Here is a 25,782-nt window from a genome sequence, read left to right as displayed (position 1 = left end):
TGAAAACTGGAACCAACATCCTGCATCATGAAATACACATTTCAGTGACCCATAAACCTATTGATGCAGAATGCATGCTGATCAGATCGTCCTTTGTTATTTTATTTAGTAAAACCTACAACTTTTCTACAGTCAGCAAAGAGTTTTTGCATAAAAGCTGTATGATGTATAACACTAGGAACTGTGATGCTTTGAAGACAGATTTCATACAGGAACTGTATTGATTTGTGATTTGTGATTTTGTGGTATTGTCCCTGTGCCAATACGTTTGTATTACTAATGCCATGTGATACCAAATGAATTAAAACAAGTGTCTGCAAGTGATCAGGTAGAGTTACTGTGTCTGTGGCCCTTTATTGCTGCTCTTCTTAACACAGCAATATTCTTTCCTTCAGTTCTAGCTCTAACAATAAAGGTTAAGTGAGAGATCTTTTGTGTTTGTGTGTACTCATGTATGTTCCAGCATTATGTAGTAAAAAATAGCAAGTATCCTGTGTTCTGTAAAACCTATTTAGCCTACAGGACAACTGGGAGTGTATTGAGAGATCGAAAGAATTCTCTCCGCTGAGAATTCAATCCAGGATGATAAAAGCAAAAACCAGGGAGCTCTAACTTTATCTTCCTGCTTGTAAACCGATGAGAGATGAGCCTTGCACAAATCCTTTTGTTGTGTTGACCATCAAGCTTACGGCAGGTTTACTTCATTAAAGAGTAAAGAGAGAGTCTGAGAAATGCATTGTGGGTTTTTCACACAAGGTAATATAGAGGCGGTGGAGCTTCCTGGTAAAATCATCATAGCTGAAACAGGAGAGGATCTGTGGAAAGTAGGAATGGTCTTGAACGCACATATACTGAGGGAGACAACATATTTTCAACTTCAGCTCTTTCTAAAACTCTTCAGATGTATCATTACAGCCTTGTGGCTGAATTTTACTTAAATGCAGATTTCCAGTCGGTCTGAAGGCATTATTAATGGCCAAGCTGCACATCTGCAATTCAGCATGCCTCAAGTTCAAGATAGAAAAACTGTCTTTCAGGAGAAAGGCAATACAGCCTGGCAGTGGGGTCAAACTTCCATCCCAGAAGCAAAGTCGAGGGTCAGTCATGTCCCTTGAACGAAGGGCACCATATTTTTTTATGTGTACATTTTCCCAGAGTTTTTGAAATATCAGTTTGTGTAAGGTTTATAGTGCACTGTTGGACTTACGTCAGCGGCAACCTTCAGGGCCACTGTTTGACCTGCTGGTTTGGCATTCCACAGGACCCGTTTGTATACAAAATCTCAGTGCTCCAGGAAATGGCAGGGATTGTGTCATGGGAAATGTCTCCTCCGTTTTGCATCAACTGTTCAAGACATTCCTTCTTGCCGTTGCAGTGTGCACATCCTGTTCCTTTTCTTTCTTGGGCCTTCTGGCACTTGAATCTGTCCTGGGACTAGACCTGACCTCTATTTAGACCAAAGCATTTAATAACATGGCTTAAGCAAGAGGTCAAATCAGCACAGTTTTGGTGTGCATGCATACCTCCTGCAGCTGCACCATCATGGAGACTTATGTTTGGTCGGCAGGCACAAATGTATCTGAACTATGTATCAAACTCTGTTCCACTGCACGATCCAGCTTGTTAGATAACATACACAAGAAAATGTAGGCAGTCTAAAGGCAGATAGGATCAGCAGAAGTTTTCTGGATCAAAACCCAGGTCTGGAGAAAATTTGAAGACAGCATATGACTGAACTAGGCAGAGTTTGATGGATGCACATGAAACACTTGAACTCTTGCATGTTCAAAAACTGTTGCATAAAAATATACATCATTCCTTAAATATTTAGTTGTAATTTTGAGAACGCCCTGGAGCACTTTGTTTTTGGCTCTGTGTCTTTACTCCAGGTGCAAGACGCAGTGAATGCCAAGCATGCCATGCACCAGCGCCTCACCTGTGGTGTGGTAAAATAAAGTGATAGGTGTTGTGTCGAGGCATGATAAGTGACTCAGCCATGGGGCTATGTACCGGGATATTGCGCAAAAGGGTTTCTCGGCAGTAAAGGCAGTCAGGGTTTCTCTATAATAACTTTGAATTTTCACACCACTTGGTTTCTTTTTACCTTCACAGTCTGTGCTTCCTCTTTCTTCTAATTTCTCTTTCTGGCCTCCCTTTTCTCTCTGAATAATTTATATGAAATGCTTCTCCAGGTGCATTCTTGCCTCCCACAGACACTGATGAAATTATTGGCCCACTCCACCCACCTCCTGGTTACCCACTGTTTAAAAGCTGCGTCTGAAAACACTGTAACTAAGTTTGCAGACATAATGTTATGCATTGTGCCAGCAAGTATAAATACCACAGCACATATTACACACATCTTGTTTAAAACTGCAGACATTTTAATTTGCATTTTGCTTTCACGTGTGCTTCTGCCTCTCTTTTTCTAAAGCTCTTTCCTGTGTTCGCATGTGCAAATTCTCACCAAAGCCACTTCCCGTCAATGCATATAGTTCACCCAAAATGCTATTTAAAAGCTCTGCACATGCAGTCTTTAGACTTGAGCAATGACATGTTGTTTGTCTGAGCATCTGTACTGTCTATTGTTTTATTTTATTTTCTGCTGACTAAGGATACACCTCCTAATTATTTAGCTTGCGTCAGCTTGCTATTAAAGGTAAGCTACAGTGAAACTTTGGCTCACAGCGAATGACTGTTGCCTTAGCAAATTGTGAAATCACACCTCAGATTGCTAGCTTACACCCGAGCTGTATCCTTTAGCCAAGTTAGCCAAGCCACCTGTGACATGGAAACCTGCTAAATTTCTATCACCGTAGCACTTTTTCTCCTCTGTTAATTGACGTTTTTGAAGGATCATATTTCCTCAGCACCCTTTGTCAAACGCTCTTGGCACAGACCTGCAATCTCGCTGTTGAGAACAAATCCTTGTTATTACCTCAACAAAAACTGCTCTCACACGACACGACAATGTTGTCCAACTTCATGTCTAACATACCTATTCTAGTTTGTCATTGTTTTTTCTGACATTGTGGCGTGTTCATTGGTTGGCTCCTCAACAGTTTTGTTCAAGCCAAAGATTCAGTGAAACAGAGATAGCCCTGCCATGCAGTAAAAAGAGATAAATCTGTATACTACACAAAACGTCTCACACAAGTCCAAATGCTTAGAGTTTCTGGGTAACTGGTTTGCCTTATGCATTTGCTTTTCTGTTCCACTTCCTGCTGTGGTTCTAGTCAGTTTCAGTATAAAACTAGTGGTGAAAGAGAACTCTCTTTCAAGTCTTAAGTACATTTGTTCTTTATTATAAAAGTTTAAAGACATTATGCTGCTAGACATTCGTGACTATAATAGAATATATAATAGAAAATCTTTTATTCACAATAAAAAAATAAAAATAAAAAATAGGGGCGGCACAGTGGCGAGGTGATTAGCACAAATGCCTCACAGCGAGAACGTCACGGGTTTGAATTCATGGGCCAACTGGGCCTTTCTGTGTGGAGTTTGGATGTTCTCCCTGTGTCTGCGTGGGTTCTCTCCGGGTACTCCGGCTTCCTCCCACTGTCCAAAGACATGCTGGCCTTAGGTGTGAATCTGAGTGTGAATGGTTGTCTGTCTCTCTGTGTTAGCCCTGCGATAGACTGGCGACCTGTCTAGGGTGTACCCTGTCTCTCGCCCCATGACAGCTGGGATAGGCTCCAGCAGACCCCGCGACCCTTAACAGGAATAAGCGTTTATAGAGGATGAATGAATGAATGAATAAAAAAATATATGCTTGAATATTCCTGTTCTTAATGTAACTTAATGTCTTCTATTTTCTCTCATCACTGATTACTCACTAGAACATGGAGAGTATTCCATTTGTTTTTTGTCCAATAAAGATGCTGCTGTCTGTACTTTGCCACATGAAAAAGTGCAAATAAAAGTTAATTGTATACATTTGTTTTTTCCCCCACAAACTCATTAGCTAAGTCTGAGCTAAAGATTCCTTTCCAAACCATCCCAGTGACCCTCTGGGTCTTATCACCTTTTAACATCATTTCCTTTACATAACATGTCCAAGACCAGGAGCCAAGTCCCTGAAGTGTGCTTGTGCTTACTGTAAATGGTGCTACGTGCTTATCACACATCACTCCCTATTTTGTCATGTCAGTAGCCCCTCATTTTCTTTCTGAAGTGAAACAAGATTTCTATTGTAATCCTCCTCATGTAGTCATAGTTTGCCCATGCTCTAATGCTGTTGTCTCCAGACATGATTAGTGGGAGAGTTAAAGGCTAAGGTACATTTGGACAGTGATAAAAGGGGTCACTGTGACATGTTGCTGAATTTATCAGACACCCTTGAGGGTGATAGCAATTGAATCTGTCTTGTGGTTACGAAATGACGGTGCAAATGTCAAAATTAAGGGCTGGGAAATGTGCTGTGTGCATGATCCTCTGGGAACTGTCGAAGTCCTCGAACATGAGAAGATCAGTCAGCTGTATCTGTGGCAAACATTTTTGCTGACAATTTATCATACTTAGTAATTATTACATGAAAAAAATGTTTAGTCTATAATTTGGGTTTAAAAAGTTGACTTCTGTGGAGACAGCAGATACTATTGCAGGAGGTGGAGCTGGTGGTTATATGAGTTGGTTTTCTGTGAAATCAAGCTGAACTCCGAGAGTGACAAGCAAATCTTTATGACGGGCATGTCGGGAATGCCATGGCGTTACAGCCTAATATGGGCATTATACCGGGCTGATGGACCAGTTTGACTCTCACATTCCAGCTCCTCTTAGTTTCTGTTCATCAACATGTTAAAAGTCGCTTTCAAATTCCTTCCTTGTTTATGACTTATTTTAGGATTGTGGCAGGATTAGTATGTCTGAAAGCATGGGCGGTGTTCATGGCCTTAATGCTCAGAAACAGTTCTGTCAAACGTCATATTTGTTTCGCTTAACAGGTTCCTGTAATTCATTAAAACATTTGAGTAACCTGCCATTTAAACATTTTATATTTTATATGTTGAATGACTTTTTTAAAATTACAGTTACAGATTAGCACAACTAGATAAGTCAATTTATAAGGACAAGTTTGGGACTGCCTCTTTAACCCATCTTTAACCCCTACCTTCTGGCAGATCTATTATCCTCCTGTTGTCGAAGATTCACAACTTTTTAAGAAAGCAAAGGAAAACCAACACAACAATATGCATATAGCCCATTGTTTTACTCATTCAAAGAGAATCATTCAAAGATAATCAGGAAGAAGACACAGTCCTGTGCTTCATCCATGTGTGCTTTTAATTTATTTAATTCATGACTGTATTGGTTGTCTGAGTCTCAACTAGACTTAGCCAGATCATATGACTAATCTGTCTTGGGTCTTTGATGAGTGATTTGGAACACTCCTCATTAACGTTAACTCCAGACATGGGTGGAAATGATGACAAAGGTGCTGGAGAGTTTTTGGGCTGAAGTTTAGGAGGTTATTTCTTCCTGTCTTTGAAAAGGTTAATTTTTTGAGATTGTAAAACTATCTAAGACTATTTATGCTAATTTGTGCAACTATTTTTTGCGATGACAACATGTGAAACATCTTTGAGGCTTCTGTTTACACCTTTGGAAAAAAATATCATGATTGTTAAGGTGCCTTATGGTAAATCGATACGAGGATCTGTAGTTTCCAAACAATTCAACTGTCTTAATATGATTATGAGTTTTGCCTATGGTTTTGCTGCGATGTGGCAGTAGATTCCTATGTCCCAGCCTTTGCGTCATCAGGGGGATTTCTCAAGATCCAGCATCTGGGTGCTGCATTCTTGCAGTCCTCGCATATTGCCATCGCAACACTCACGAGACACAACCATTCTGAAGCCACAGTCACAGACAGAGTTGTTTCCTGTCCCCCAGCTGGAGTGAGGGGTGTGAGAAACATGTTCACTGAGCTCAGAGTTATGGCCACAGAGGCGAATGGTAGCACAGAACCAAATAACCCCATCCCACAGACACAATGGTCCTCTCTCAAACAGACACTTGGAGGAGAGACAAGGGATTAATTCAGTGTCTGTCAACACAAAAGACCCTGTCTATATCAAATACTAAGCTATGAGAAAAGGCAGAGATGTGTAGGCCGTGTGTCAAAAATGAAACTTCAGTTTGAACTGGATCAGACAACACAGGTGTAAAGATATAAGCACACGCACATATCACATTCAGACACTCATACAAATCACTGGAATTAATTGAACAGATTAAGTTAAAACCCAACAGATGGCACTAATCCTTGTCTTTATTTGTGGGATTTTAGGGTTTTGCATTAGAAGAGGGCTTGTCAAGGGCGGATGTCCTATCAAAGTAGGGGCGCACCCTCATTGTGGCCAGAGACGTTGGACTGGAGGGCAGCTAAATCATTCTGAATCCCAGTCAGAAGGTTTTATGCTCTCTTTCAGCCGAAGGAAGGAGCTGCTGTAGGCCACTGGAAGCTGGATAATTTTCAACAAATTTTTCACACTTTCTACTGTAGATTCACATCACATTACAGCATCAAATGTTCACATCCATTACATGGCATCCAAAACATATTCTTGGAACATTAGATTGTCAGAGTAATGTGTGTTAAAATGTTTTGTGATGAAATCCACTGAAAAACTGAGGAGGTAAATAAAGAACACAGAGGCCTGAAAGGATACATAAATAACCGGTTGTCAGCACAAGCTATAAGTCATAGCTGTGGGGTCTTTGAGTGCTAAGATGGTGGAAACACACATGCAGGGTACAGACTTAAATCTTAGGGTCTTGTTGGGAGGTCTTGTAGGGGTAAAGAATAAAATTATGGTAGTGAATGAGCAGCTGGGCTCTCAAGTTTATAGGGGGCTTGAGCCAAACTGTGCATTTAGTTTGTGAGAGTAGCAGGCTACTGGGCCGCAGCCACTACAACAAAACAGGAAAACTAAGAGGCTACATGTGAGGAAACACCGGCATTTCTTGCTTGTGATTTAATTTCATTTTTGCGTGCTCTTTACCTTCTGTTTTAAAGCAGTCCAACTCTTATTCGCTGTGCTCATCTTGCCAGAGACATGTTCCCGTGTTGGGTTTGGTTATTTGTGGTTCCCACAAATGAGACCTATATTCGTGTCCTCCATGGCCACCACTTATTTCCAAGTCAAAATTGCATGGCGGAGTTTCCGTGAAATTTGCTGTTTATATTCTTGTATTTGTCATACTCATACACAAAATATATCACAATATTTTGTGCAGTTGCCTACTTCGTTAACACAATTAATTCCTAAATAGTTTTCATGTTTTTTTTCTTCCAAATTTAGATTTCAGTGATGTGTTTTCTAGGTTCTTATTGGAGAGTTAGATGTTTAGCTTTATGTCACTCTCATATCAATCCACAACTGTAGTAGCCCGTTAATATAGCTTAACAAAGTTACTGGAACAAGGGTAAATATCCTGGCTGTTACCCTGCAGTAACTAACTAAGTTTCTGTTGAACATTTGAGTTAACCCAGACGGATGATTTACATTATATATTAGTCTTTTAATGTGATATTATTGCTTATTATACTACCCTTTTCATTTATATTGAACTGTCACCAATAATAATAACAAGGGACCTGTTTCACTATACAATAATATAATTGTGACATTTGCAGCAAAGAAGAAGGTAACACACATTGTCTGACCTCTGACCCAGACCTTCCTTCAAATGCAACACAGCAACAAAACAAGCTTCCTGCTGGATATGTATGATCAAACAAAAAACACAAAGGGACAAATACACAGGAACACACAAAGACAAATCCCACATATGCGTTAGCAAAAATGCATAAACACCACCTTTCCTTTTTTAACAGTCTGTTATGACGTTTGCCCGTCTGCCACCTCATTTGAAGTTGAGCTTCTTCTGAATGATTCTTTTGAACCAAAACCACTACCTGATGGCCTTGTGTTAAAATGGACATAAGGATGACAGGCTAAATTCTTTAAATTTGGCTATAGTTTAAAGCATATTCCTCCTCCCACACAGGGTGACAGTGTGTCCACACACAAAGGAAAAAAATCAAGTGCTTATTATATTTGAAGTCATAAAATTCTTCGGCCAATTGTGTGTTTCATTTGATCATAATTTTGCAAGTATTTATATTGTTTCTCACTGAATATTATTTACTTGCATGGCTCATGGTCTGAGGATAATAAAGGCTGGAAAGGGGCTGATGGGAAGTGTGTGTTGGTGTGATTGTGTGTATTAATGCAGTAGCTGGTTGCACTGTCACCGTGGCTACCTAAACAAACGCAGACAACCAAAGCAGCACGCTTCACCAGATAATCATTAGTGCCAAGTCGACCTTTGACCCTTGCTAGCCTCAGATGACATATGGCCACATCTACCTGCTGCCGCTGGTGTCACTGGCCCATTGTGGTGTTCAAGCAGCAGTTTCATGCTTTGTGTAGACTGTAAGCAGACTGGCAGGGACAGTTAATGTGCAAAACAGGATTTTAAAGTAGACTGCACACAGGTTGTACTGCTGATCTATCAACATTTTTCCCAAAGATATTGAGTTTCTGTCTGTCTATAATAAGTTGGGAAATATTTCCATTTCATGAATCAAGCGCACTAAAAGGTAATCAGGAAATTCCTTCAGCAAGAGCCTACCACAACAAATACCAAAGAAATGTCAGCAAATGACTATTGCTGAATTCCTTGCAGACAATTATCTTGTGTTTATGTGTATACTCAAGTGGTTGTTTACAATTCCTAATTTAGAGGTGTTTGGATTTACAGAGGATTTTGTGTGATTTTTCTGGTTCGCTCACTCTCCCTTTTCAATTCTCTTTTCCTTCTTGACATTTGTTTTTTCATCATTTATTTCTGTATGATAGACTATACTCACCCCTCCCCGCCTCTCACCAACTTCCATGCTCAGTTGCCAATTAAAATACATTTTTTCCATTTCTCTCCTGAGTCAGACATTCCAAAGTGATTTCTCTTCTTTGCCATTTCCTCTGTTTTCTTCTCTCCTTCCCTCTGGCTTATCTTCTTATATCATTGTCCTTCACTTTTGTGATAATTATATTCTTCCCTCTGACTTTTTATCTGGCCATCCAAAAAACAAGCAAAAGTCAAAAATCCCATCACCATTTTTTGCAATAGGTATTTTTTGAAACTTTGTTTTTTCCATGTCATCAAACCCGTACTTAGACAACAGTAATTTGTTTTGGCAGCCAACCCACTCAGATAAGCTTCTGATGGATGGTCATGCATCGTGGACTATGTTGGTGTATTTCCTCATTTTGCTCAACATAGTTTTTAATATTAAATTCCTAAAAGTTGTGTTTTATTCCTTCTGATATTACATTGACAGAGATGTGAAAGGATTTATGTGCCTGTTGTTGGATTAATGAGATAATAATGTGGCTGTGAACAGGATGGGGTCCTGACACAGAAGCAACAGCTGAGAAAGCCCTTTCAGTTTCTAAGTCGGTCTGGGTGTGTGTGTGTGTGTGTGTGTGTGTGTGTGTCCGTGGTTAAGCCTACATCTGTTAATACCCACACCCCAACGGCCGTTAGGGTGGTGTAATGTCTTAATCTGCATGTGGCTATTTTGGCCAATCTAGACAGGCAGTGTTAAGCTGTTTAAAGAGTTCTTGCATGTGAATTCAGCTCAACAACACTTCATGTGTACATACCTTTTTATGATGAAATATGTCCAACCGGAATACAGTGTCACATTTTGTTTTGCTTATATTATCACTTATACAAGTCTGACTAAGTCATCTGCCATTGTAAGGAAATCTGCATTTACCACAACCAATGCCTTTGCGTGCAAACAGTGTCTCGCAGATGTGTGCACAGCTATTGTTATGAATTCCTCCGGTCTGTGAGGTCACATTGCCAGAAAGCGAAGCAGGATGTGGCAAACGTCTTCTCTTCTGCAGCTACCTGAGTACAGCTTTAATCTTCTCTCGCTTATCCTCATCTTCCTGTGCTGCTGTTTTGCACCAGCCCACACAGTACACAGAAAAGCAAACAAATCCGACGCTGCAACCTGGGAAAAGTCTGTAAAAAAAAATAACTATTTCTAATTTCGGGTAAAAAAAATATATGTAATACAAGGTTTCCAATCTAATCTTTGGGTGTGCAATTTACTCTGCTCTACTGCTCACTCTGTACTCTGTATTATGTACTATAAATATGTTCTGAACATGATAAACTTCTTTCTCCACTGGACAGGTTCGACTCTTGAAAAATATTAGCTAAATGATTCCTAAAGATTTCAAATGAGGCCACACACCCCTTTTCCCCCCAGTTCTGTTTGCTATCTGTTGTTCTGAGGTTACCAACCAGGCAATGGGCTCGCTAACATATTCTGCTGCCTTATTTTTAGACCTCCTTTGGTGTTTTTCTTTTCTGCCAAAAGGATTAGGAACTGATCTTTTAATGCCACTCGAGCGTCAAGTCTGCACGTCATTCTGACGTCCTGGGGTGAATGACTTTATGCACCAAAGACTGTGAAACCGCCGATCCTTCTATGTCAAGTCACTGAAGAGATGCATTAGTGGAGAGCTATGGGGCAAAGACATGGCTGGTATGTTAAGCATCTAAATCAACCAGAGCTTTCGGGTTGTTTAGTTTTATGAGGTGCAAGACCTTTGCTGGTCCATTCAGGCAGCTTTACACTGAGGTCACTGCAGACAGATTAGAGATCACACCAGTGTTTGACCTAGGCTCACCACAACCGCTGCACGAATGATTTATTGAGCAAATGAAAACATGACATCATGTATTAAATCGAGCAAATTAGAGCATCCCATGGCCGAGGCATAGGTCAGAACATCAGTCACGTGTCAATTGCAAATTGCACAACACATGACTGATAAGGTGTGTACTTAAACCACCTCCAGACAGAGTCAGCATGGAACACCTACTGACTGAGCTAAGATTAGCAAGCAGCCCTCCTGAGTCTGAAGCCATTCATTACATGGAATCCTCTTTCTGCATAAACAATGGTTTACAACTAAGAACCATAAACAGAGAATTTATACAGCTATCAGTTATTATCTTATGGATTCAGCATTTCGAAATATTAAAGATGTAGTCTTTTAGGCCTTGCTAATACAGCAAATTTCCTAAGAAAGTTTAATTCACATTTTCATGAGATGTTGCTTGCAGGAAAGCCAAGGCGCATTTCTTTATTCATAAATGGAACAAAACGAGACAGCAAGACAGTGATGACTTGAGATCCGAAGACACTTTTCTCATAGATAATTGTTTGACTTTTTCTAAAAAGACATGTCTAAACAAGGATAGCTCTTCAGTCATAGGCCCTGTTCATACCTTGCATTAACATCTGTCTTGCAAAATTTGATCACAAGTGACCAGTGTAAAGTACAGGTCTGAACACATCCAGTGCTTGATGATTAGCCAGGAGTGGAAAGGCTATAGGCTAGGCCTGGAAAAACATTAATTTGGTCATTCAAATGAAAAAGGGAAAGTCGGTTATATTATCAGAGCAGGAGATCTTGATATAACTATGCTGGTCTACTAGTAGCCACATAAAGAAACAGCAGTGAACATTTAACATCACTATCACAGAGGATGGGGCATAAAACACTTACAGTACATAATAACCTTTTACCACACTCATGGGCAATAAAAATGAGAGGAGAGAAAGGACGTCTTTGAAAATGCTGTCTCTCTAACATATTTACCTCAGGGAGTCATAAGAGAGAATAATAGTGTACATTATCCAGAACACTTTTTTTTTTTTTTTTTACATCATTCCTCTACCCTTCTACCCACAACCTTTCCTAGCTCTTCAGCAGTTCTTTTTAAGTAGCTCTTTTGATTATTTATCCTATATGAAAATGTCAGTTACTTGCAATCAATGAAAACAACTTTTTTTTTTTTTTATGATCACACTATGGCATTGAGAAAAAGCTTTATAAAAGGTGTCACATGTAGTGATAATTCTACAATCTAAAGAGCTGTGTGTCAGTTACAGCTCATTGTTTAGCTCTCCTGCCTGTAACTTTACTGTTTCGGTACACTACAAACACCATGGTGTCATTTGTGGCAAAAAGGCTCCAAAACCCACTGTTTACTCTCTGATCAGCACTAAACTGTTGACAAACCCATTGACTAACTTCTCTGTGAACATATATCAGCTAAGAGCCATATATTTCACTTGGGAGTTTGGCAAGACCAAAACCAGAGCTACAAGGGAGCGACTGTTGAATTTACTTTGGATTTAGCCACCACAGAAAATACAGACTCATTACATATTTTCTATCATATATTAAGTTAGCAAATTGCCATTTCACATCAGTCATAGTCCAGTAAAAAAAAAAAAACGGTATCTTCCGACCATTCAGACCCAGTCATGACTAGGCCTGTTTGTTCCAGTGGCTCTTAAAGTCCCTGCGTTCCCCAGGTCATGGCTGAACTTCTCATATTTATGTTAGCTCTACTGCAAGCTGGCAAGGTAATTCAGTGGTATGTCTTTTCATTAGGTCTCTGGGGCCACGTAGAGCTCCTTCACTAACACGGTTCTTCTGAACTCTGACCTCGGCTTTAATGGGAGGCCTGGCAGAGAAGGAGGGTCAAGGCTTCAGAGTGGGCTCACTTAGACTAAAGTTAACAATTTCAGGAGGCGTAACAAGTTATGTAACCTTGTCACTGGACACTAATGACTTGGTAGCACCTGAGGAATGTTCACTCTCAATAGGTCTCTTTTACATCAGTTGCTGTTTATGGCAACAAAATTAGCTTTCGTGTAGTAAGACTGGACAAATCCTCTTCTGTGTCGTAGATAACAGCTATCTTATAGGGCATGTGATCAAGCCCTAGCAATGTGGTCAGCCACAGGCCATAAAACCAGTACAGAAGAACCTGTCATCCTGTCATCTTTTTTTTTCTTTACTTGTTCCCTTCCGTTCCCTAAAAGCTGCACAAAAATTCATCTCCTCAATTAGACTTCAGGCTTGCTCACAGCAAGAAGGTTCTGAGTTTGAATCCATCAGCTGGCAGAGGCCTTTCTGTGTGGAGTTTGCATGTTCTCCCTGTGTCTGCGTGGGTTCTCTCTTAATTGGTGATTCTAAATTGGTAATAGGTGTGCATGTGAGTGTGAATGGTTGTCTGTCTCTGTGTTAACCCTGTGACGGACTGGGTGCACCCTGCCCAATGACAGCTGGAATAGGCTCCAGCCCCCTTGCAACCCTACAGAGGACAAGTGGTAAAAGAATGAATGAATGAATAAATCCATTTTTTAATTATTGACAAAGAGTTGGTTCCATCTTCACAGATATAAAACTACTCTTGTGTAAAATGAATCTTTCAACTTTATGCAGTTGGTAAGACAAAACAAGCCATTTGAAGATGTCATTTCTAAACATTTTAAAAAAAAAAATGTCAGGATTGGTAAGTATTACCCTATATGCCCTATATGTCAGTGATGCTATTCACCATGGTCATGGATTCTTGCCTAATCCAACAAGGTACAGAGATGTTTTTGAAGAAAGCAAACGTCTCATACTGTCACATATGGTCTCATTACAAGGTATAAAGGCCAAAACCACGTCCTTCACAAGTTCCTTTACTGCTGAGAAAACTTGCACGTGTGTGTACTTGTTTTATTCGCGAGAAGTCAGCCCAGATCTTTTCTTACTAGCAGCTTCTCAGTTCATCTTTAGCACACCCTTGGTGACACATTTCCCATTAAGTGCAGTTCATGAATAGCAATCGCAACCCTTTTCCCTTATTTTCAGTATTCTGGCTTTGGTTTAACTTGTGATTACTCATTTACTTGTTACTTGAAAATGACATAATTGAGAACTTGTAGAAAACCTGTACATCAACAACACAGGATGTTCTAAACTCAGGCACTCAAGCTGATGAGTTATCTAATGGGATGCTTTGAATTCTTCTTTAACGACATACAGGCTCAATTGGCGGACAAAAAAACTTTCCCACAGATAAGAAAAAGCTGTGTAGGAAGCTTTCATGCCTCTGGGGAGTTTCACATTCAAGGCTGAGCTTTGTGTGAGAGAAGGTATTACCTGTAAAATAGCCAAGCCCAGGGAAAGCAGCTGAAAACCCCATACCAAATGTAATGTCAAACATGCCTGAAATGTTTATGTGTGTGCGTGTGTTTTAAGTGAACATGGAAAGCAGTGTTCAGTTTGTTTCTTTTTAGTTCATTTTAGGGTCGAAGGGTATAATAGTAAGAAGGTAAAGGGCTCCTCAATACTTTGCTTGCATTTAAGCCCTAAAAAATCTCTAGGCTGCAAGTCTAAACTGATCACAACTAACAAACCTAAGCTGTTTTATTAGTTTAAATCACCCTGATAACAGCCAAACATAAACTAATGATAGGATGCAGGGTTTGTTTGTTTTTGTTTACCTGCATTAATAAGCCCCTGTCGCTTACCACTTTGCAGCTGGGTTGGGCGTTGGGTCTGTTGTGCTCTGCAAATTCATTGGCTCACACTGCTGCGCGTCAGCGTGGAAGGGCTGGCCCTGACGGGGAGTTTATTGTGAGGAATGTGTAGTAGCACTCAAACTAATTCACCCCAACGAATGTGTTGCGCTTCTGCCGGCACCATATACTCCTGTTTGGGACGCGCTGAACCCGGATTATCTAGTAGAGGTTTCTCTCAAATCCTGTTGACTCTGACATTTTTTTTTTTATGATGAGAGTTTTTACTTAAGCACACCAGGAATTTGTCTTTGCTGTATTTATTTGGGTAAGGAAGATCGTTTCATTTCAAAGCGGGACTTCAATGCCAAATTTAACAACGATGAGCAAAAACGGAATGGTGACCAAAATCCACACAAGGATAAGAAATGACCCGTTTTCAGCCAATTACGAGCTGGTGGGCAAAGAACTGGGCAGGTGAGTTTGTTCATTTATTGCATGGCGGCTTAATTCATTATTTGATGGAAGTGAATGAATCTTGTTTGTTTGGCTTAACTTTAGTTAATGGGAAGCATGTTGACTGAACATTTCCAGTCCCGATTCTATTTGCTGACTGAGCTCACGTCTATGGTAATGCGCTTTCTGGAGAAAAATGACGGTAATGAGTGGTAGCAAGATCAGGTGGCCAGAAAGCTTCCAAAAACTACTTCAGTCTTCTCTCAGACGGACCTAAATAGCTAAGGTCTACACACTGTTCGTGTAGCCTATGCCTGCCAAGAAAGAAGTATCGTGTTGCTTTCTGGGTTTTGAAACTCCACAACTTGTTATCGTTTTCGTCTATGTCGTCTGTGCCCGCTTATGTGTTAGATAGACGTGTGTGTGGTAGTGAAAACATACTTAGTTATTAGTTTGAATCCACATTTTGAACTTGTAATAGTCAACTGGTGTGATGTCAAGTGAGACTAATGACAGTGTGTGGCATGGCCCTAGACGTTAAAATGTTATTGTAATCCATATGGTGTATCTGACTTGGAATCTTCCCTCTTAACAATTTTCATACGTTGTTTTCTCTTTAAATACGCCATCCTGATTGACATTACATCTGTCTTTAAAAATCCACTTTAGGATTTCCACTCTGCAGAGTGGTAGGACAGGCTAAAAGACTCTAAGAAGAGTTTACTGGTAGCAGTCAGTTTCTTTTGTTAGAAACCTTGGGGCAGCCGGGAGAGTATCAAGGACCTAATTGTAATTGGCTTGAGGCTGCCCATGTGGTCTAGGATACAGCCTCTAAACCTTCATTCTCCCTACCTTCACCATCATGCTATTATTATTCTTCCTTCCTTTCCCATGCTGTCAATCCAAAAACATCCTGAGACCAGGATTCATAATCACATGTAATACAGCAATGTACATAGTGCTGCATGGCAGGAGATCTGCTACATGGTATGTGCATTAGGATGTTGACCATGTGAGAATTTTGATTATTCCTGTAGCTTCTTCCATTAGCTCTCTAAAAAAAAGGCTTTCTCATTATCAAGCTTTGCATTGAGAGTTCCGGTCCCCTATAGTGCACAAAATAGGTTGTGGCCAGCTCGAAAGCTGAAAGAGGAACTCATGTTGTGTGTCAGTCTGTCTGCGAAACAGGCAAATGAGAGACGTCATTTCTCATTGCACTTCATACATGAGTCAGTGCCCCGCTGAGGGAGACAAGATGCAGACTCCACAGGAAACCAGTTTCTCAATCAAATTATCACCGTCTCAAGTGATGGAGTGCAACGACTTTTGTGTTTCAGTAAAGTTTATAATAGATGACGAACTAGTTTCAGACAGATTCCGCAGAGGATAATCATGAGCTGTTCAAGCTGCAGAATTGTATTTCTAAATGCGAACAGGTTATCTGAAAAAGTTCTGTGCATCTGCCTACTGACGGGGTGGAAGATGGCCTTGTTCAGCAACCTCTGACCTATTGTCAGTCTTTGAAAAGGCCTCCCGTTGCTCTTTCCGTGGCCAGTGGTCATTTCTTTTCACCCCATATGTAGTTCCCAGCCCACAGCTGTGAACTTGGCTAATTAAGGATGAAAAGGCTCTGACGGCTTTTGCCTATTCACTCTGGACAATAAGTTGTCACCAGACTCAAAATGCAGGAGTCGGGGCCTCACAGCAGTCAGGGTCATAGAGAAAACAGAACCAGGCTCTAGCCAGAACAGTTGCTGTTTTTGGTTTGCACCACAGTGAGCTAACTCTGTGTGGAGAAAATAACTGCCTGCTACAATGCTGACTGAACCTTTCTGACTGAATTTTATTTAGATTCTAGCTAGTTCTGTCATCTTTTCACATCCACTTTTCCTTATGCAGCTTATGCGAGCAATGCAGCTTATTCAGACTGTTGAGGTTACGGTGTTCATATTCTTACGCTGCTCGGGCTCCAACCCGACTGTAACAGCAGTGACCCCCTGCCTGGCATACCCAGCCACGGTCAGCTGGGTGGTCTTCGTATCGAGGCCACTGTGTTTAGCTGACTGGTCAGCTTTTGTATTGGTGTCAAAGGAGAAGCAGTCTCTGGCTGAGGGTCTGGGTGGAGGCGTCCACACAATTCCATTTGTCCCTGCTGCTGTCAGCTGTGAAGAAAGGGAAGTGGACAAGGCCTCATTATCAACCTGGGAGGGACAGCTGGTGATTGTGTTGATTTGACACAGAGTGACAATTCTGCACATATTGGACATCCTGCCTGCACCCATCACTGACCCCCAACACCTCATAAATCCATCACTGTATATGCACAAAAATGAAAGATAGTGATGTTAGATGCTCTTCCTATATTTTCAAGTAACACCAAGAACAAGGCTGCTGGATCTCTTTGTTTTAGCTTGAACTATAAAGTGACAATATCCTTATCAGGTCCCTGCCCATTATGTAGCAGCTTTTGCCAAAAGTGTCAGCCTTATCTGCTTTCTGTCAGACCCAAAGGAAGAGGAGAAAAGGGAAAACACTCAACCCAATGTTAAATGACGCCTATATTTTCAAATGATGCCATTTAACCTTCTTATCTCTGAACTGTTATACCTCCCATTCAATGTTGCACTCATGGCTGTTTAGCAGGCGTTGCCAAATGTCTTGCATCGTAATCTAGGTTTCATGTGATAGCAGTTTAACTGTCACGTGTATGTCCAATAGTTTTAGCCTTCAATTTGCAGCAGTTTAAGTAACCTTAATTTAATAGAGTGGCTTCTTGGATATGGAACAATCTCTGACCAAATATTTTTTAAAGGCCACTAACGTGGTTGTGATTTTTTGTGCTTCCTCATTATTCATTTGCTCTTTTCCTTCTTTGTTTTCCAGGGGAAAGTTTGCGGTGGTAAAGAAGTGCATTGAGAAGACGACAGGGAAGCAGTATGCTGCCAAGTTCCTGAGAAAGCGACGGAAGGGGGAAGACTGCCGCATGGACATCTTGAACGAGATCGCAGTTCTGGAGTCTGCCAAAGCAAACCCTTATGTGGTGGCACTGCATGATGTCTATGAGACGAACACTGAGATCATCCTTGTTCTGGAGTGGTAAGACATCATTGTGGATATTACAGAAACAATACAATGGTCTTTAAAAGTTCTGTGAAATTTTGTTCATCAATGCCATGTTGGCATTGTTTTTGTATTACACAGCCCTGGCTTTCACGTTTACTGATATGAGACAAGTGATGGTGATGATCTTAATTACTAAATTTCCCCTCAGGGATCAATAAAGTCTTATCTATTTTGTCTTGAATGTCTGTTTAAACTTTCTGGACTTGAAAGTACCGAAGCCAAATTGGGATTAAATGATTATGTTTTATCAGAGTGAATAAAGTCCTTTAATTGTCACCAGCCAAAACCAAACACTGGTTTTCTTATGCAAATGGTTTGAGGACAACATAACATATTAATTTTGTTCAAATTGATAACCAACCATTTTTGATTGAGAAAAGCCTCTTGTCAAATGTTATCTACAGGTCATGCAACATCCCTTGAAAGCAATTTATTTTTTTTGCATGAGGAGAATATCAGCACTTTGGTGTTTTCATGTGAATTTTATGTTGTATATCTGATTTTCTAAAAAAAAAAACCTTTTACTTACTGGCCTAGTTAAGTGCTATTTGCTTAGAATTCAGCTGCATGTCATGCATGCAAGTCTTTCTCACCAAAAAAAAAACAAAAAAACTCTGCCTTTAATGGAAATTCTCTCTCTGTGTGGTTAGTAGCTTGTGTCAGTGTAACCTCAACATCTGAGTGTCTCGTTACGCTAAATGACTGCGGGAACTGTCACTTTAAATACCAAGGTGTCAAAGCTGCACCAGTACTCACCATGTGAAAATGACAAAAGCGAGCTACAAATTAGTCATATAGATGCTGCTGTGGAAACTTAAAGGTTAGTCCTTAAGCTTCTGTGTTACCAACATGTAGGTGAACTAGCTCACATTTTGCACTACTCATTAGTGATCCAGCAAAGTCATTTTGGCTGTTTGGCTCTGGCTTGTTGTTGCTGGGTATTAAATGACATGTTATATCTTGCAAGCGTCCTCTGACTGCTCTAATGACAGAATTAATTAGAATTTGGAAAGGCCACTTGGTGTTCTAATTACGTCACTCACTTCAGTACAAGGCATAACACTGGTCAGTTACAGCTTGAACCACATTCCCTGACCCCCTCCAGAAGTGCTCCTTGATCAGACAGGAAGCCTTCTTCTACCCAGTCCTCACTAGTCTTTCCCATCCCAGACATAGAATGCTTCTGCAGAACAAAAGCCTCTCTGTAGGGAGGGCTGTGTTTGACCTCTGACTGAAGTGTGAAAGAGGAAGTAACACCATAGTTCACCCCTGCATGCCTGCAGAGAAAACATAGCAGGAGGTCAGTCAGCGCTGGTCCATAGTTCCTCTACAGCTGCCAAGGAGCTTCACCAGGAGTTATTGTTGAGCCTGTAATCAAGTGGCCTGCACATGCACAATATTTTAGCACATGAAGGGCTTGGTTATTAAATGTCAGACACGTGTGTCCTAAAAGCTGTAGAAACACTCATAGTGGAACTCTTGGCCAATGAAAAGCTACATCTCTAAACTGTCTGACCTCAGCAGCAGAGTTTCAAGAATTGCAAACGATTTTCCATTTCCTGTGGGTTTAAATGTACGCAGTAAGCAGGGCTCCCAAAAGTAGAACAGCACCACACTGGTATACAATGTTGTGCACACACGCACACACTTCTCGTAGCCACAACCACATCCTTGTCAATGTCAGAGAAATGGACGAAGTTGAGTTCTAATCATATTTGAAAGTGCAGCTCCAGCATGCGTCAATACCACATGAAACCCCAGCATAATTATTAGTGTGAAAGATTGTCACTTTGATGAAAAATGAATCACCTAAAACTCGGTCATAGTAATGAATTCACCATCAAGAATAGTCCTTAATTTTCTGCCAGGAATATGCACTGTAATAAAGTGACAAGGTTAAAGTTACCCCCGTAGATTTTTTTTACATTTTTTTTAAAAAAGCATTTCCATGTTTTATGTATATTTTCTGTCCATCCGCTTATTTCAACATAATTGTGTATGCAACATAACCTAGATCTGGGATCAGTGGAGCGTAAACTAACTGTGCTGGAGGACAATTGGTGTCTAGAATATCCAGCCAACATTTAGGCTAGGCTTGTGGAAACTAGTTGACAGGGTGTTGTCAGTGACGTCAATGAGCACCAAGCTTAGTGGTCAGCCAAGAAGGGCTTTGACCAAATGCCATCCTGAAGAATTAAGTGGTCACTATTATCAAAGATGTTTCCTTGTTCTGCTGTGTTGTCTCTGTCCTGCCTCTTTGTATGCAGAGTTTAAGGGTAATTTGCTCTTGACTCTTGTCCAGAGAAGTAATAGATCATTCTTGGCCACAGTGTGTGTGCTATGTTGAATTTAAGCTTAGCACACAACTTATTTTATCAATACTTTATATCCCTTCAGGCAGTCTTCCGACCGCTTAGTGACGCTATTGAGACATTTGTCCTATCAAGCCTTTAAGTGTTCGGACAAGTAAAGTTTATAGTGTACTGGTCAAGTTGATAAATTGAAGTTCATTTTTGACAGCCCTGATTCAGTAAGAAGTACAAGGATTTTTACTTTTTTAAATGTTTATAGTTTAAGTTTTTAATGTTTAAATCAAAAACATCTGTCAAACCACACTCATGTCTTTCATTTCCTCACCCAAATGAAAACACCAACACCAGTCTTGTTTGCATGGTGTACGTATATGTGTAGATCAGAGTAAACAAATTGAATGCAGAGTTTCATTGTATGTGTCCACAGCTCTTTAACTCGATGGCGGTTATGAGGTCTGTTTGAGCACGTTTGCAGCAAGCTGCTGGAAAGGTGGTGCGTTTTTGGTGCTGAGAGGACAAGGGAAAAAAAAAAAGATTATGGGGGCCATTGAAGGATATCCTCAATATCCAAAAAACATGGTTCCTATTTTCACAGCTGAGGTTAGTATAGAGTGCAGGGTTAGGAGGCTAACGGGGGATTGGAAGGTGCTGGTTATGTAACAGTCATGCCCACGGCCTGGTCACAAAGATAAAAAGCATGTGTACCTTCTAAATCCCCTACACATGGTTGTAGTTTTTGGGTGAACTGTCAGCTTCAGGCATTGATCTGACTGATGGAGAACCTAACATAAATCCCCCATGTTCTTATCTGAGCAATATTCCTGAGCAGTGGAAAGAACATGCAGAGCGGGGATGCCTAAAATGTTATTGACTCATGTTGGACTCATTTGCAATGTGTAGATGTGGATGGACTTTGTTGGTCCAAGCCAAAGTACATCAAGTACAGGCATGCTGTTGCAAAAAAAAGTGGATGTAACTTTGGGTTTGTTCACTAAAATTGTACAAGTGGGATGTTTGGAATTTGGCATTTGTCTACTGAGAGGAAGGACGTATTTGTACATTTAAAAGCAATTTATTATGACAAGTTAAAATGAATAATCAAAAAGGGAAAAAAATAAACAGGGTAGCTATCCATGAACAGTTCTTTTCTTCTTGTCTCATCCTTCATATTACTTTTCTCAGTTTTCCTTCCTTTGTTTTCCTTACAGTGCTGCAGGTGGTGAGATCTTCAACCAGTGTGTTGCTGATAACGATGAGGCCTTCACAGAGAAAGATGTGATTCGGCTGGCTAAGCAGATTCTGAATGGAGTGGCCTTCTTGCATCGGAACAATGTGGTTCATCTAGATCTAAAAGTAAGTACAATGATTGTAGTACAATATAGGACAGTGCATTCCCTCGAGTATCAGACTGGGGGAGATATGCAGTGTGTCATGAGGAATCTTTAATTTTTTCTCATTACACATGTTAAAGCAATGTATTCTTGACCAAATGATCAAATGAAATAAATCATTTCTTAAAATGTTTTGGTGTAAAAATTGCATATTTGTGGCTTGATAGACATTAGCACAGGCCAGGAATTAAGCTCACTTTTGTGTGTGTGTCCCCTCTCCAGCCGCAGAACATCTTGCTGACCAGTGCCAGTCCTCTGGGGGACATTCGTATTGTGGATTTTGGCTTGTCCAGGCGAATGGACAAGATCACAGAAGTCAGGGAGATACTGGGTACCCCAGAGTATGTGGGTGAGTCCTGATTTTAGCTGCTAAATTCCCAGAACCACCTGTGTCTTTTCAATTTGAGTGTCATTTATTGTGGCTAATTAGAGTCATGTGTTTCTATTGCAGCACCAGAGGTCCTGAACTATGAACCCATTAGCACTGCTACAGACATGTGGTAAGTGTGCTTCTTTAGTTAACACTATTTCCACTCATCATTGACCAACTTCTAGAAATGAATGCATATTCAGCTCAATGACATCACTGCCTAACATGCAAATGAAAGTTATGTGTCTAGAACTTTGACCACAAGATAATCCTTGTTACATATTTGCATTTAATTAATGACTACCACAGCATGGTGGAAGTCAGCCAAATCTATTGCGTTAGTCTGTCGCAAAACACATTCTGTAACCATCAAAGATGACAACTTGGCTCATAAGCTCCTTCTCTCTCTTTGCCAGGAGTATTGGGGTCCTGACCTACGTCATGCTGACGGGCGAGTCTCCCTTTCTGGGTGATGACAAGCAGGAGACATTCCTCAACATCTCCCAAGTCAACATAGACTATTCACAGGACACATTTGAGGGGATCTCTTGCCTGGCTGTTGACTTCATCAAGACTTTATTGGTTAAAAACCCCAGGTGAGTCAGTTTACAGAAAAGATGAAGATAATCAAATGTTATCATTACGGATAAAACTTTCCGTTAGTGTCACTTTGAGGTGATTTGCACACCAAGGATGTGAGTCAGGTTTACATGGGCACGGAAGTACATCCGCATGCGTCTAAATGAGTGTGTGTGGTAACAAGATTTGCGTCATTTGAGCAAAAAGTCATTTCCTTTTTTTTGATATGGTACTTGTAAGCTGTCCTCATTTACAAATTAAGATCAGTATCTCTGTACAGAAGTGTTGGAACTGAATCATCATCATGTTAAAAAGCGAAGATTTTCAAGACAAATAATGAGTCAGACTAACTGAACTCCAACCCTAATTCTGATTAGAAGCTCCAGTGCAGATGCCTTCATTTGTTACTGTAGTTTGAGAAATAGCAACAGCCTCTGTCTCACATCCAGACCCCCAATCTCCAGCCTGTGTTGTTTAATTGGAGCAGATTAGTGGTAGCGCTGGAAAAAAGCAAAGATTCCTCAGGATCTGAGTAATCTGTTAAAGATGGAGGGGGAAAATATCTTGAGAGAAAGAAAGTGATGTTTTTGTGGTTTTCTCAACCCTGTGTTGAAAAGGAAAATGGTCAAGTTCTGAGCAAATGGATTGAGAGAATCGAAAGATCCAGGCAAGTCATCGGTTATATAAACTCTTTGGGAATTTCCACTCATCCGCAGTGTTATTGTGTTTGTATGTGCAGGAAGAGAGCCACGGCAGAAGAATGCCTCAATCACCCCTGGTTGAACTCCCACTCCCACCCTCACCTCCACGCCAGGTCGGCCTCCTCTTTGGATGAACCAGAGATGAGCCAGTCAGAGTCTGAGCCCGAGAGTCCCGCTCTGCCCCCTGAGCTGGGCTTGATTGGGTCATACCTCATGTGCCCAGGGAAGGGTGAGCTGAAGGCCGGCCGTGATGCCTTCTCCTTCAATGAGCCACCATTCCCCACCCTACCTGAAATACAGCAGGAGCTGATCTGCTGACGGATGTTTCAGAGGTGGAGAAAGACACACTGAATTAAAACTCCACAGAGTAGACACTGAAAGCCAGTGAACCTGCAGCTTTTTGGTCTTCGTCTGAATCAGGACCATGCTTTATGGCGGCCGTATGCCGAACTGCTTCTACCGCTGTGAAGGCTGTGAGATGAGCTGTGTGCTGTTTGATACCTCTGTATGTGTGCATTTGAATAATAATTGTTACGCCATGCTAATTCGAATGATTGCACAGGAGGCATGTGAGAAGGACAACAGGACGCAACAGAAAGTAGTGGGAGAAGACACACAAGGACTTTGTTGTAGCGCTGCACTGCTGCCTTAAAAGTGACAGGACTGAACTGAACTGGACTCAGCTGAACACTGTGGTTAGTTCACCCCCGTGTGCACACTGGTTTCTTGTTACCCTTTTGGATCAGATCTCAGTTATGCTTCAGATCACCCAGACATACCTTCTGTGATGAGTTTTGATGAAGCAAGAAAATGGTTAAGACAATGGGTTTACTTAACCAAAAACAAGAAACAAATGCAGAAGCCAGACTTTGACTGTTTATTTATGTTTGTTTTATACCAAATCAGCCCCTTAAATATTCAAAGCCACATCAACACCCAAGTTATATGGATATACATTCTTATTTTTAAAGACAATCTTGAGCACTTTTTATTTTGTTATTGAACTTCCATGTAATAGTAACAAACCAAAGGCTTATCCAGCACAGTTAGCTGTTACATGGTGTAAAGTACATATAATCATTCTCCATCACCCAATGTTTTTGTCTCATGACATTCTTTTTCTGAAAGTGCCACTTTTCAGCCCCACTTCTGTCTTAATGTTACAGTTTAAAGATTTGCTTCACTGTTTTGTTGCCTATTGCACAAGTTGCACAAGTATTTTTTTTTTTTTTGTACTTACCTGCAAGGTTGCCACTAGATTTCATGCTCTTCAAATATTGTGAAAACAGAGATGAAAGACAGAGGGAACCACAGGGGTTAAAAGCAACAGCTCAGTTTTGTTATGTAATTTGCGATATATGCATTACAGTGACATGGTCAACTGAAGGCCCTGATTTGTATAAATATGTGATGTTTGCCTTCAGGTGCTTGGGAGCAGAGAAATGAGATTTGCTCAGAAAAAAGTACCGAAATGTATATTGTGGGTTAGTATTGAGATTAATCTGCAAAGATAATTGATGTTTGTTTTTTTTTACTGATGTATAGATAATATCAATATATAATGTCTTATTTTGTATGGTAACTTTTATCTTCTCATATTCCTGTTGTTTTGTGCTCTTGAATTTCAGGAAGGTTTGCACTTGTCCTTGTGGACATTATTTTGAAATTAATAAATGTTGAATGGCATGCATTGCAAAATGTAACAAAGAAAAATACATGTGAGTTTTGTAGCAAACTTTTCTGTGTGTGGGACTATTCTTTACAACAGGAATAACAACCCTCCGTGACCCTCCAGAAGCGGTTACAGAAAATGAATGAATGAATGACATTTTTGGAATATTCATTCAACCAGATCCCTCTCTTCATTTGCATGATCTCCTCTACGAAGTTGCTCAACTAAAAACAAGGGGCATTCTGTGATGTTCCCCCAACTATTCTCCTAGGAGTAGGCCACCATTATCACAAAAGGACAGATAAATGCTGCAGGTCAAACACCTGTTTGTCTTGTTCACTCCTGCTTACAAATTAAATGGAGGGAATCCATAAATGCTTTGCAATTAAAGAATGAGTGAATTGTGATCAAAGGAATTGCCCCCCAATAATTTTATTGCAGATTGTGTTGCAAAATCCTAACAGTAACAGTAAATATATTGCTATTTATTTTAAATAAATTCAAGAAGAAAAATGTAGCAAAACAAGCTGTTTGTGAACAAGGTGTTATTGTTAAAAACAGTATTGTGTAAATAGAAAGCAACATGAGGGAAATTTAAGACTTCCTATTGTTTCTTCTTGGTCAATATTTGAGAGGGATTTATTCAGTCCTCAGGTTCCTGACCCCAGTATGGAACACACCACCCACACTTTTGTCCTTCCTTTGAGCCGGGTCATGACGCACCCCACCATGTACATTTTTCTAAATCCCATTTGTCATCATCATCAGCAGTGT

At 40.5% G+C, this 25,782-nt stretch overlaps 1 protein-coding gene across 1 annotated transcript; it reads left to right on the top strand.

Moving 5' to 3' along the window:
* The first annotated feature begins 14,328 nt into the window (after positions 1 to 14,328).
* On the top strand, positions 14,329 to 25,480 carry stk17al (serine/threonine kinase 17a like). Its single transcript, XM_084570871.1, has 7 exons — positions 14,329 to 14,881; positions 17,744 to 17,956; positions 21,504 to 21,648; positions 21,909 to 22,035; positions 22,138 to 22,186; positions 22,473 to 22,652; positions 23,375 to 25,480. The coding sequence occupies exons 1-7, from the start codon at positions 14,769 to 14,771 to the stop codon at positions 23,652 to 23,654; spliced, it is 1,107 nt and encodes a 368-aa protein (XP_084426997.1). The 5' UTR covers positions 14,329 to 14,768; the 3' UTR covers positions 23,655 to 25,480.
* Positions 25,481 to 25,782: the final 302 nt, after the last annotated feature.

This window comes from Chelon labrosus (assembly GCF_963514085.1).
Source record: "Chelon labrosus genome assembly, chromosome: 21".
Lineage (NCBI taxonomy): Eukaryota > Metazoa > Chordata > Actinopteri > Mugiliformes > Mugilidae > Chelon > Chelon labrosus.
The sequence above is the reverse complement of the archived record's forward strand: the minus strand, read 5'-3'. Positions and strand labels throughout refer to the sequence as shown.